The sequence below is a fragment of the Perissodus microlepis genome, chromosome 12 (genome assembly GCF_051167445.1).
Source record: "Perissodus microlepis isolate ML-2025 ecotype Zambia chromosome 12, ASM5116744v1, whole genome shotgun sequence".
Taxonomy (NCBI): Eukaryota; Metazoa; Chordata; class Actinopteri; order Cichliformes; family Cichlidae; genus Perissodus; species Perissodus microlepis.
This window is the reverse complement of record NC_140472.1, coordinates 13,175,364-13,186,953: the sequence shown is the minus strand read 5'-3', so window position 1 is coordinate 13,186,953 and position 11,590 is coordinate 13,175,364. Positions and strand designations below refer to the sequence as shown.

The 11,590-nt window shown below is 42.8% G+C and overlaps 1 protein-coding gene across 3 annotated transcripts in view; it reads right to left on the bottom strand.

The window, feature by feature from the left end:
* Positions 1 to 1,398: 1,398 nt before the first annotated feature.
* LOC146375909 (tetratricopeptide repeat protein 28-like) overlaps positions 1,399 to 11,590 on the bottom strand; it is a 182,463-nt gene continuing 172,271 nt past the window's right edge. For 2 of the 3 annotated variants that reach the window (XM_084945428.1, XM_084945431.1), the window contains 11 exons: positions 8,588 to 8,732; positions 8,234 to 8,413; positions 7,569 to 8,113; positions 7,058 to 7,305; positions 6,823 to 6,947; positions 6,503 to 6,734; positions 5,754 to 5,830; positions 5,001 to 5,024; positions 4,150 to 4,279; positions 3,940 to 4,047; positions 1,399 to 3,759 (listed from right to left, as the gene is read on the bottom strand). In XM_084945428.1, coding sequence (XP_084801554.1) covers positions 2,147 to 3,759; positions 3,940 to 4,047; positions 4,150 to 4,279; positions 5,001 to 5,024; positions 5,754 to 5,830; positions 6,503 to 6,734; positions 6,823 to 6,947; positions 7,058 to 7,305; positions 7,569 to 8,113; positions 8,234 to 8,413; positions 8,588 to 8,732 — 3,427 coding nt within the window. In that variant the 3' untranslated portion in view covers positions 1,399 to 2,146. The remainder of the gene's footprint in view (positions 3,760 to 3,939; positions 4,048 to 4,149; positions 4,280 to 5,000; positions 5,025 to 5,753; positions 5,831 to 6,502; positions 6,735 to 6,822; positions 6,948 to 7,057; positions 7,306 to 7,568; positions 8,114 to 8,233; positions 8,414 to 8,587; positions 8,733 to 11,590) is intronic. The other variant, XM_084945430.1, reaches the window with a different exon arrangement.

The following is an 11,590-nucleotide window of genomic DNA, read 5'->3' as shown; positions in this document are numbered from 1 at the left end:
TTTACATTTTTGAACATGGTATGGCAGATTTCAGCTGCTCAACAGTTCAGTGTCTCCTTTGTCATCTTTTTTTCATTAATATGCCAAATGTTTTCAGCGGGCCCACGACTGGCTCAGTTTGCTGCTGCTCTAATGCACAAACCATGTTGCTTGCCAGCAGGTTACTGAAATAAGCAAGGTATTCCCTGAAAAAGATGACTGGATAGTAGCTTATGTTATCCCAAAACCTATATATACTGTGTAGGATTAGGTGTGCAAGTTACCCATGTCTTGTGCATCAGTCCATACATATTTTTCCATATTTGTTGCACCATATTTGTTTCAGGTCATCAAACAAATTGTAATAGTTAACAGAGAAGTAAATATAAAATGCACTATTTAAATGATAATTTCATTTAAAAGCTACTATACCTATCAGGCCCTGTTAATAATCAGACCTGGGTGTGACTAGTTTAACTGGACTAGCTTTCCAAAAACATACACACAAACCAAAAAAACCCCATAGAAGTTTGACAAACATACAAAAAGAAACCCCCGTAGAAGGCAAAAAGTGTCAGGGCACTGTCTGTGACCCAGTGTTTTCTAGTTCTGGACATTATGCCATTTGCTTTTGAATATTCATTGCGATTCTTAGGTTCATGGTTATTCTTGTTTTAAGTTTGTTTCTGTTAGCCTTCAGTTCTTAGCAATCTTAGTTCTCTCTCAGTGTCTAATCTTCTTCTGTGTTTAGTCAGTCTGTGTCGCCGTGTTTACTCGTGTCTCCCCAGTCACTGTGTCAAGCTTGCGTCTGTTGTTTCCTGTCCTATTTTGATAGTCTCTTGTCCTGTATCCATTGTGTTCACTTTGTTCAGTCTGATTTGTTCCTCCTGTGTTGTCCAGCTGCCTCTACTTCCCAGATCATCCTTTTGTGTATTTATTGTGCGAGTTTCCTTTTGTCCCTCGTCATATCTGTTCATCTAAGCTCATGTTTCTGATCTCGGTTTCCATGTTTCAGGTTTTCACATTCAAGGTATCTAGTGTTTAGTATATACCTTCCTCCAGTTTAGCATTGTTAGTTTAACCTTAGTCCCCGTCCATCTTTCTTTTTAATTTTTTCGTACAGCCAAAAATAAACTGTTTGCTTTTTGTTAAGTCCAGTTCCGTCTCCTTAGTCTGCATTTGCATCTGCTCTCTCTACTCCAGAGGATCTGACGTGACAAAAACAGGGCAAATAATTTTCTCATTATATTGTTCATATTACTTTCAGCTTTAGCCATGTTATATTTGTACTATATTCAAGTAAATATAAGATTTAAATGATATGCTAATCATTTCTCTGTTTGGGACAGCCGTCCCAACTTGAACTGGAATAAGGTCTCTATAGATGTATGAAGCCACACAAAAGAATAATGTCAAGAATACAAGAAAGCAAACATGATGCTTTATTGAAACAGTTTACTGATAAATGACAGATGGTTGTCATGAAACTTTCATGTTTAATCTAAAAAAATCATGGGCTAAAAAGTCATACATGGTACTTAACACTGAATAGCAAGAGAATCCATGCTTCAGAGCAGACACTCAATTCACAAAGAAATCAGGCAAAATGCCCTTTTGATTTCAATAAAAAATATTAAATCTTTTTCTCCACTCTATCCATCTTTACATGGTACAGGTTTGTTCACTTTTTAATCATATAAAAACGCTTAATACTGATTGTGAAACACTGGAATTAATTTACAAAACATAATAATAATAATTATATTAATAACAATAACAAACAATAACAATAACCATTAAATTTAAAAACAAAAAAAAATGGAAGAAATCAGTCATAGCTGTTGCATCTTGGCCCACACGAACAGCAACGTTTTTTGGGGGAAAAAATACCGAATGGCATTTACATCTACCTGACACACAGTTACACACAAACACAGTATCAGGTCGTTGAGTTTTTTTCATTGCCATTTACAGTGTTATGGGCACAAAGACTAGACACTCTCTAAAGCACTCATGTGCCTCTGCAGAATCAAACTCACAACCAAAGAAATCCTTCTCGCTGTCAGTCAACCTTGATGGACCAATGGCGGTCCCCAAAAAGTGCCCTACCCCTTCAGCACCCAGGATAGTAAATGATAGGTAAAAGTATTGGACCATTTTAAATGTCTCAGCATTTAGAGGAAGGGAAAAATCTTCCAGGTGACAGGAACTTATATCCATTGCCAGCAGGTAGTCGGATAGAACGAGCACCAGGGCTACTGCTAGTGGAAATAGTAGGTGATGGGGCCACTTTTCTGGGGTTGGAACAGTGATGTCCATTGGAAGAGTTCTTGCTACCCCTATCCAGTGACTGCAGCCCCAGCTCCCGCAGCTCCAGGCTGTCTTGGGTGTCGTTAGGGGAGCAGTGGCGCGGGGAGAGGTTCAGAAGACTTAGTACATCTCTGCTGGCAGAGGCGAGAGGACCGGGTGTGCTGTGGACAGCTTTGACGGGACCTAGATGTTGCTGTTGTTGGGCTGCAGCATTAGCCCAAAAGGTCTTCAGATTGTGGATAGCTTGTACTTTTTCATCAATGACCCCTCTTCTTAGTCGATCCAAATCCGCCGTGTCAGCTGATGTAGAGCAGGCAGAGCCTGTAGAGGAGTAGGAAAGAGCAGGAGATGGAGCACTACCAGCAGGGGACTGGTGACCAGAACTGGGAGACACGTTGCTCGGGGAACGAGAGATGTGGCCACTGTACGGGGAGCTCGGGTACTTTAATTTGAACTGTGCGTGAGTGTCTGAAGTGGGTGAAGGATGGCTGCCCTCCTTTTGGGAAGACTCAGAGATCGCAGGGCTATTGTAGCCAGAGCTTATCTTCTGCAGTGAAGAAGATCGGGAGGGAGGTTTGGGTCTTGGGGAAGACTGAGCTCGACCACTAGCGCCGCTGTTAGGACGGCTGAAAGCACTAGTTTCAGAAGAGCGGAATGCGCTACTCCGTGCTGAGGTTCCTCCAGCTGTCCCGGCCTCTGCACCAGCCCTCTGAAGACTACCCACAGCACGCAAATGGCTGTGAGTCTCTTCCAGAATCTTCTGGGCCAGTTCCTGAGGATCTAGAGGGACAGTTTTTTCTTCCTGAGACTTGACAGTGCTGTCCGTCTCAGTACTGGACTGGTCAGATTCTCCTGTATCTGAGCTGCTCACCTTACCGACTTTCTGAAACGGTGAGTTTGGGCTGGGCACCAGGTTTGTTTTGATGGGAGATGTTGGGGTGCTGACACTGCCCCTCGATGATACAGATACAGTGTACCCTCTCCCCGTTCCTGTGCTGGAGCCACCGACGACACCCCTGCCTCCCCGGTGGTGGCGCTGGCTGTGGCCTGGTGGCAAAGGCAGAGAGTCACAATGACTTCCCAGGGGCTCACTGCTGATAATGGAAAAGCCCTCATATTCCTCCTCATCTCCGCGGGCTCCCGCCACTGCAGCAGCTGCTCCATGGGGAGACGAGCGGCTGCGAGGAACATGAGGGTGTTTGTGGACCGAGTAGTGTGCCGTGACCCCACCGCGCTGCCGATGAGCAAGGAAATCACAGTCTGACTTGGAAGCAAAGCTCATAGAGGAGGCTACAGAGCTAAGGCTATAAACAGAAATGGCATCAGATGCTTGATTGTCCAGGCAAGGAGGAGAGAAGGGAAGGCTTGAGTATCCCATGGGCAGGGGGTTTGACACAGACTGGGCTGAAGCTAGGGACTCAAGGGAGGATGAGCTGTCCAGGCTCAAGCGCTTGGGCAGTTCTGTGGAGTCTGAACATAAAAGAAAAGAGATGATGAAAAATGTAACATGAGATAAACACAGGATAAAAACAGGCTGTTAAAAAGTGCCAATGCACAGTTCAGATTCTAGTGTACAGGGAATCAAGTTAGGAGCTCAACAACAATCAGTAAAGAATGAAAGTGCATAAGCAAATAAATACATTTACTTACCAAAGAGTGCCAGCAGAGACTGGAGAGCAAAGTGCAAGGTGCGGCGGTTGGCTAGCTTGCCTGTCTTCAGTACTACTTCTTCTTGGCCTACCTCACATAAGTCAAACCCTGCACATGCAAAACAGGACAACAGCTGTAACTTAAATAGACATATGGTAGACAATAGGATAGGGACTTTTTTTTTTTTTTTTTACATAATAGATGACTAACCAAGAGCAGCCAGAAATTCATGGCATCCTGGGAGTCTCCATAGCTGCACACTAATGGACACCTGAATGGGCAGCAGGGAGAAATCCTGTTCTTTCTCTCCTGTCTGTAGTTGGACTAGCACCTGGTGGAGCTGAAAGAGACAGGGGACAACATTACAATAAAGTAGCGGAGATGTAATTAACGGCTTAAAAGTGAACTGGGTGATCAAAGCGTTGCATCAGTAACTTAAATAACCCAAGTAAAAAATTATACAGCTTCTTCCTTTTAATAATGATTTCATTTTCTTCTCTTTAAGTCATCCAATTAAAACATATTCATGTATCTTGTATAAGCCTGTGTCCTAAAAAAATATGTCTGAGCCCAGTGCACGAGCAATCTTGGCAATAAAATAACTGTAGGTAAGCTGAGCTGAAAGGGTTTGGGCTTTGTAGGGTTTAACACGCGGCCCGAGAGCTCACTTACGTGTTTTGTTTGGGGATTACTTTGCTTTGAACAGAGACATCTTTGTCAACTTGACGCAACTGTGCAGAAACCCCTTCTTCTCGTTTCACCCGACACGATTGAGAAAGGGTTTTTTACATCATAGATTTACCCCCGCTTCCACCCTGAAACATTCCTTTGACCTGAACCAAACCCAAGTTCTAAATCTTAAATACCCCCAAATCCCTTAGATTTGACTGAAAACTAGCAAAGGAAAAACTATGAACAACACAAGACAGTAAACTTTGCATGTGGAGAGGAAAAATAACATGCATTTTCGCCAATACAAAGAGAGCTTAGCAGAACAGACAGTAAAGAGTGATTTAACAAGATAGCATGGGATGGAGTGCTGGTAGTGAATGCACACTTACCATCGCCACCATATTTTTAACAGCCTTCAGACCACACGTTAGGAGCAGGGGAGAGAAAACAGGCGTTTAATGGCATGCACACAGGCCATTCGCAAAAAAAAAATAAGAAAAGGAAAAAAAAGAAAAAGAGTAAAGTACAAGGATTTATGGCAACAAGAGGATACGGCAACAAGTAACATTAGTGGTTTAACAGATTAAAGTTTAATGCTTGCAGCATATATAGATTAGATCAAGTGTTTCCACAGTCTGTCCACTGACACACACACACACGCTTACATTTTGAGGCTATGAAAATTGCCAATCACAAACTAACTTGATGGCTGTAAGCATGTGACAGCCACATGTTACACGTAAACAGGGATAAACTACGTCAGTCCCAGATTAATTCTCTGGTGTCATAAGCTTGGGGAGGAAGAGAACAGAACTCAGACTGTAGTTAAGACTTTGGGCAACTAGTTAGAATTCAGTGCAGCATTTCAATGCAGATTAAGCTCCAGCTTGAGTTGCCAGTTCATTAGAGCGTATCCAGTCCTGACATTACCAAATTACACAGTGATAAAATCACTGATATGCTTCTTCTAGCAACGCACTTATAATACAAAGGTGTGGCAAAGTTTCAAAGAAAGTGAAAGGGGACTGCTACAATACGTTTTAACTCTAAGTAACAGGAATGGTATTTGTCATTTGAACCAAAGACCAGTGGGTACTGGGTGCAAAGCTCAACAGCATTTGTTCAGAGCTGCAGGGACCTACCCGGTTGATGAGCTGCTCTCCTGCCTCTGAAGCTGTAATGAGTTTGCACAAAGCTTGGAGAGCTGGCGGTGGCAGACCTAAGGGATTGGATCAAAGGAAGGTCTTCATCATTCATTAACAAGGCACATTGGTTTAAATGGTAGTGGTAAAAAAAAAAGTGCTAAACATGGGGCGATACATAGATCAATGAAATGGCGCAAACATAATTTGTGTTAAAATGTTCTGAGATTCTATCACAGAGTGATGCCAGGAAGGTGTCCTGGTCTCAAACTCATCCTGCAGCACGACAACGACCTTGCAACTCCTGTTGGGGCTATAATAAGCTATGTTTAGTGACAAGCATAACACTAAATGCTCCCAGGATTTAGAGTAATCTTCGTGTGCATTTTTTGGTAAATAAATTGTGTTTTCTCATTTAATTGGATTATTTGACATCAAAATGTTATGGCAATGTTTTGGTTGTTGTTGTCATTTAAAAAACAAAATGTTGATTCAGGTAGGAATCAGTGCTGCTGTGTAACAGAAGCTTAGCATCATAATGATGGCAGCATTATAGCAAAGACAAACAATATCAAATACAAACAGTATTTAAACCTTTAACTTTATTCAATGAGAAATGTTCAATTGCCCAACATTATAAGCCAAATAAGTTGTCATAGCACAGGGATTTGCTAGTACTTATAAATCCATAACCTTGGGCACATTGTAAATAACTTGGTTTGTTTTAAATAGCTACATTGTCTACATACCCAGCAGTGACTGTAAGGTGGTGCTGCACTGCTGAAGCCTGTCTCCTGGGTCAGCAGTAGGAAAGAAGACAGCAGCGGGGATACCGGTGCCTGCAGAGTCAAGACGGAAGCCCACAGCTGTCAGCAGAGCCTGCCAACCAGGGACACCCCCTACTTTGTTCTCCACACTCTGCTGGGATGTATACATGGAATTACGCTGGCCATTCTGTATCCTCTGAAGAGACTTTTCCACCTGCAGTGAGCACAGCAATGCACCATCAGTGTTTTTGAGCAGTGCTGACTGTGACATCTTGTAAAATAAGTAACGGTGTGTGTCTCACCAAGTGAAGTAAAACTCTCAGAGCATCGCGAGCCCGATCTGGATACTGTAGAATCTCAGCTAAAGCTTGGCCAATTAGGGAAGATGGGCTGTTAAGCTTCACATCATTGCCAATCAGCATGTATCCTGGAAAAAAGAAATAAAGTAAGAAGAGCTCAGTTTCACAGGGATCTTCTTTTAACTACTTTGTTTATTACTAATGTTGAAATAATGCATAAAGGAATTTCATCCCTGACCTGCCCAGTTGGAAGGGTGTGAGTACTGCTTGCTGCTCTGGACAGTCTTCATGGCATCTGCCAGTGCCGCACTAGCTTTGGTCCCGTTGAGAAGGGCGGAGTAGAAGGCATGGACAAAAACCTTGGAGGCAGCAACTGGGACAGGCCACAAGGACACAAGTACACACTGAGCCCCAGCAGCCAGGAAAGCTCTAGTCAGTCCCACAACACCATCTGCTGTGACCTTGCTGCTGGACTCTTGGTATGACCTGCAGCCACGAAAAGACAAGGCTCAAATGTGAAAACTGTAAAACTAAAATGTTAAGCTTGAAATTTGGTATTCTACCCTGTGCTTATCAAATAAATCATGACGTACATTTTAAGTACATTTGAGTATTTAATGAATTTCATGTCAGTCAATCAATTTTGAATTCAGAGCTTCAGCATGGTTAATCTCATGTTTTTTAATGACTTTAAATCTACATTAAAAAAAAATCACTATTTAGTTGTATCCCTTTGCCAGTCTACCTACCCCAGCACAACCAGCTTGACGGGCAACCTCAGATCCAAAATATCTGCAGCTGTAAGCAGGAACTCCTGAAGGGGCGGGCTGTCACAGATGCTCTCCACATCACTGCTGTCATCCTGCATGTGGAGAGACTCTGGGATGGTGTAGCCACTTCCAGTGGAGCCCTTTCTGCCTCGGCCACTGCTGCCTGTTCTCCCCCCTGCACCTCTTCCCACTGTTCCCACTCCCACATTGGCGCTTGCTCCCCCAGGCACAGCCTCAGGGTTTGGGGTGAGCACCAGAGCAGCTAATTTCCAAGAAATGTGGGTGGCGAAGTGGGCGCATTCAGCCTGTGTTAGAGCACTCATGACCCTCTCCTTTGTGGCAGAAGAGCCAGCAAGGGGTTGGCATCCCAGCAGCTCAGCCACCATTAGTGCTTCCTCCTCTGCAGACGGCATAGGTCCCCACAGCCAGCGATCCATCACAGGTGAGGGAAGTCTCGGGTTACCCACCACTGCTGCCATTGAGACGCCGCCGCATGGAGCTGGTCCAGGACGCCGAGAATGAGCCTTAGAGGACATCAACAAATTTTACCTTGTAGCACAGCAAAGCTTAGGACGGATGGTGAATAGTTTGTTACAGCATTACAGATTGTAAAAATGTGACAAAGTTTAAATAAGAAGCTGTACCTTTGCACTGGTTCCAAGGCCATGAATGGAGGGCACAGCAATGAGGCTGAAACGCTCATATAAGTATTCATTAGAAGAGCTTCCTTTTAGCAGAGCAAACGGGATGAGGTACAGTTCTCCCTCAAGCACCATCACTAGTTGCCTGTGTCTGCCAACAGGCCCACTGGAGTGCATCAAGCCCTGTGAGGCAAGGATATGAAAACACTTAATCATATAAAGGAAATTAATTTTTTTCTGCTTTTCTGTTTCTGTTATTGTGTTTTCAGAGAGAATAAAACACAATAGGGTGCTTTCTTCTCTCTGTCACACAACTGCCTCAACAGACAGGCAATACCCCGCCGAAGTAGTACTTACCCCCTCCATAGGTGCGATGAGCAAATCATAAAGTGCCCGCAGTGGAGGTTTTCCAAGGTTGCTGGAGCGACGGGGCAGGGAAGAGTTACCATCTTTGGCAGGAGACATTGTGTTGCTGAACAGACTTGTCATACTCTGGCAACTCCTGCAGAGACACAAAACAAAGTACTGTAGTTTTCATTTTAATCCTGAAAACCTCAAGAAAGTTTCAGACACTTAAGATTCTTCATGATTTTTGAGTTAGGAGTCCTTGCTGAGACTAAAAAAACCAACTTTAAACTGTTCAAATATCACTATTTCTTTGGGCCTTTCTGGCCTTCTTGTTAATTCCAAAAAGCAGTTTTGCCTGTGTGTTGTGAAAGTGGATGACAAAGTCCATTTTTAATTTAATAGATAATGTGTCGCAGAGGATCATCACATTCATATATCTGCTCAAACGTAGAACAAATTTAATCCAAGAGGAGGTAGATGAGGGTAGGATATACTAATTTGTTGTTACCCCTTGGGAAGGCAAGTATAATACAAAGGCTGTTTCAATTCACTCAGTTTACCATGTCAATATGTAAAGCTCCACTAGATGGCAGTATTGCACTGCTTATCTAGCACTTATTGGCCTAAATAGGGGCCAGACTGGCAGAATCACCACAGAAGGAGAGCACCATTCATGCATTTTCTTCAACATTTTAAATTCAGAACATCCCATCATCTGTTAGTTTTGTGACTGTCTTCAATCTTTATCAACAAACCAACTCAAGATAACAGCACAATGTGTTTTGGATGCCTGTCTGCTGTGTAAAGGGAATGAGAGCCCTCAGCTCACATAGAGAAAGTCAGCATACTGAGAACTGTGCTAATGGTGGCTGAGGGGCTAGAAGCCTTTTCCTTTTTCCTAGCAGGGCCAAGCTTTATAGTCACACTTGTCACTACTCCTCCATCTGTTCCACCAGCCAGAATTTCTTCCGGACCCAGCCAACAGACATCTATCCTGCCCTTCTGGTAGCCCCAGGCCACTGGCTTTCCTCCAGCCTCCCGACACTCTGTCTCTCTCCCAGGCCTTGGCATAAGGCTCCATGGGAAAGCAAAACAATCGTTTGTTAGCCTGACAAGAAGAATGAGTGAGGAGACAAGGGATAAGCCAGAAGAAGGTGAGTGTCAAGTGTAAAGGGAGACAGTGAAAAGAAAAGACTGGGAGCTGTAGAAGGGCTGAACGTGAAGATTGCATTCAGTGGCTGTAAGTGAAAGACGGGTCTTTAAGTGTCATCTGCGTGGTAATCAGAGATAAATAAATCATCCTCTAGTATACATTTAAAGGTGCAGTGTGTGAAATCTCACCACTAGATGTCAGTGGATTGCAGCTTGCAGGCAACTGGGCTCTGTTTTGTTATCCATCCAAATTCAGGTGTGTAACCCTGGCTACGGTGGCCAATGTAGGATAAAGAACTCTGGATGTCGTTCATCTGTGAGTGTGGGCTGTCAATCTGCTGTTTACCTCAGCTATCAATATGCATGTCTATGTATTCTGGAAGAGGCTGTCAGACTTTGTGAATGAAGGCTGGGTCTCACTCCTGTCTCATGTCAGTGACACTGAGACGAATTGTTGATGATATCCTGAACTTAAGAGCTGATCTTTTGCCACTGTTAGCTGCTGTTAGCCAGCGTTAGGGGAACTTCATTTGAAGCGGATCCAACATTGCTGGGCTCGGACACCTTGCAAATGAACTCAGGAAATGTGTGAGACGATATTTTTAAAGGTTTATTTTTAGGACATTCAAGCCTAACATTGGCATCTAATTACCCGGTGACAATATTTAACTGCATGAATAAATACACACGTTTATTCAAATTTTTGTGTGTTACAGCCCTAGCTTCTGTTCAGGAGATGAAGCTTGAGATAAGGAGGAGGAGGATGAGGTGAAAAGGAGGAGGAGAAAGACACTATGAGAAAGAGATGATGAAAATATACATGTACAAATGTTAAATGGTCGAATATAGTTGGAAAGAGCTATTGGTGATCTTTAAATTCAAAGTTACGTATAAGGTGTGCTGCGTATGAGGCTGGTGAAATAGCCATGACATGACAACGTGACAGGGCAACACGGCGGCTTCAACAAACTGACACTTGCTCCAGTTTGTGTATCTTTAACGATTAATTCTAAGTTTACGAGAACGCATGATTTTGTTAGAGCATGTAATTACACACGAATTCATGTATAACTATGAATACAATATTCTTTTTTTCTATTTAATAACCTAAAAAATAATTACCCTACCTCTAAGCTTATTATATTAGCTGTCTTTGTACTGCTGATAAAATAAACCTTGCATCATCCTTTTGGCAGAATTTTACAGAGAACTGCAAGATCATTAAACAATCTCATCAAGTTACACAACGAAGACACAAAGAGACTTTCATTATCACTTTCCCACAGTAATCCTTCCAAGCTCCGTACTGAAGACGAGATCTCAGTGCTCTGTACCTATTTTAATTTAAATGTTATTCAATTAAGGTTTCTTTTTGAAATAAACGTATCCTTTCTCTTTGTAACACATAAATATCAAAATCCTGAAGTATTCGTATAAATTCATTCCATTAAATGGTAATAGCCTAAACATGTAAGGAAAAATAGCAGGAGAAAGTGAATTCAAAAAGAGCTCTTGAATAACACACAGATTATCTGACACCAAACCTCAAGATGTATGGAGGACAAAGAGGTTTTCTCAATTTTCTCTTGCTTTTGGTATTGTGACAGACGACAGGCTCCTAAGCATGATGAGCTTTATAATTCAGATTTTTTTTTAAAGGCCCAAAAGAATGAGGGGATTATTACCGGCAGCCCATTAAAGGGGCTTAATGAGCACCAAGACTCAATTAAAGCTGGAATTACCCTCTCATCAAAGAACAGCTCAACTGTGGACGAGGACAGGGGAAATATGACCCAGACACACAAGTATGCACACACATGCACGCACATTGTCGGTATACCTTACCAATCAGCCCAATGT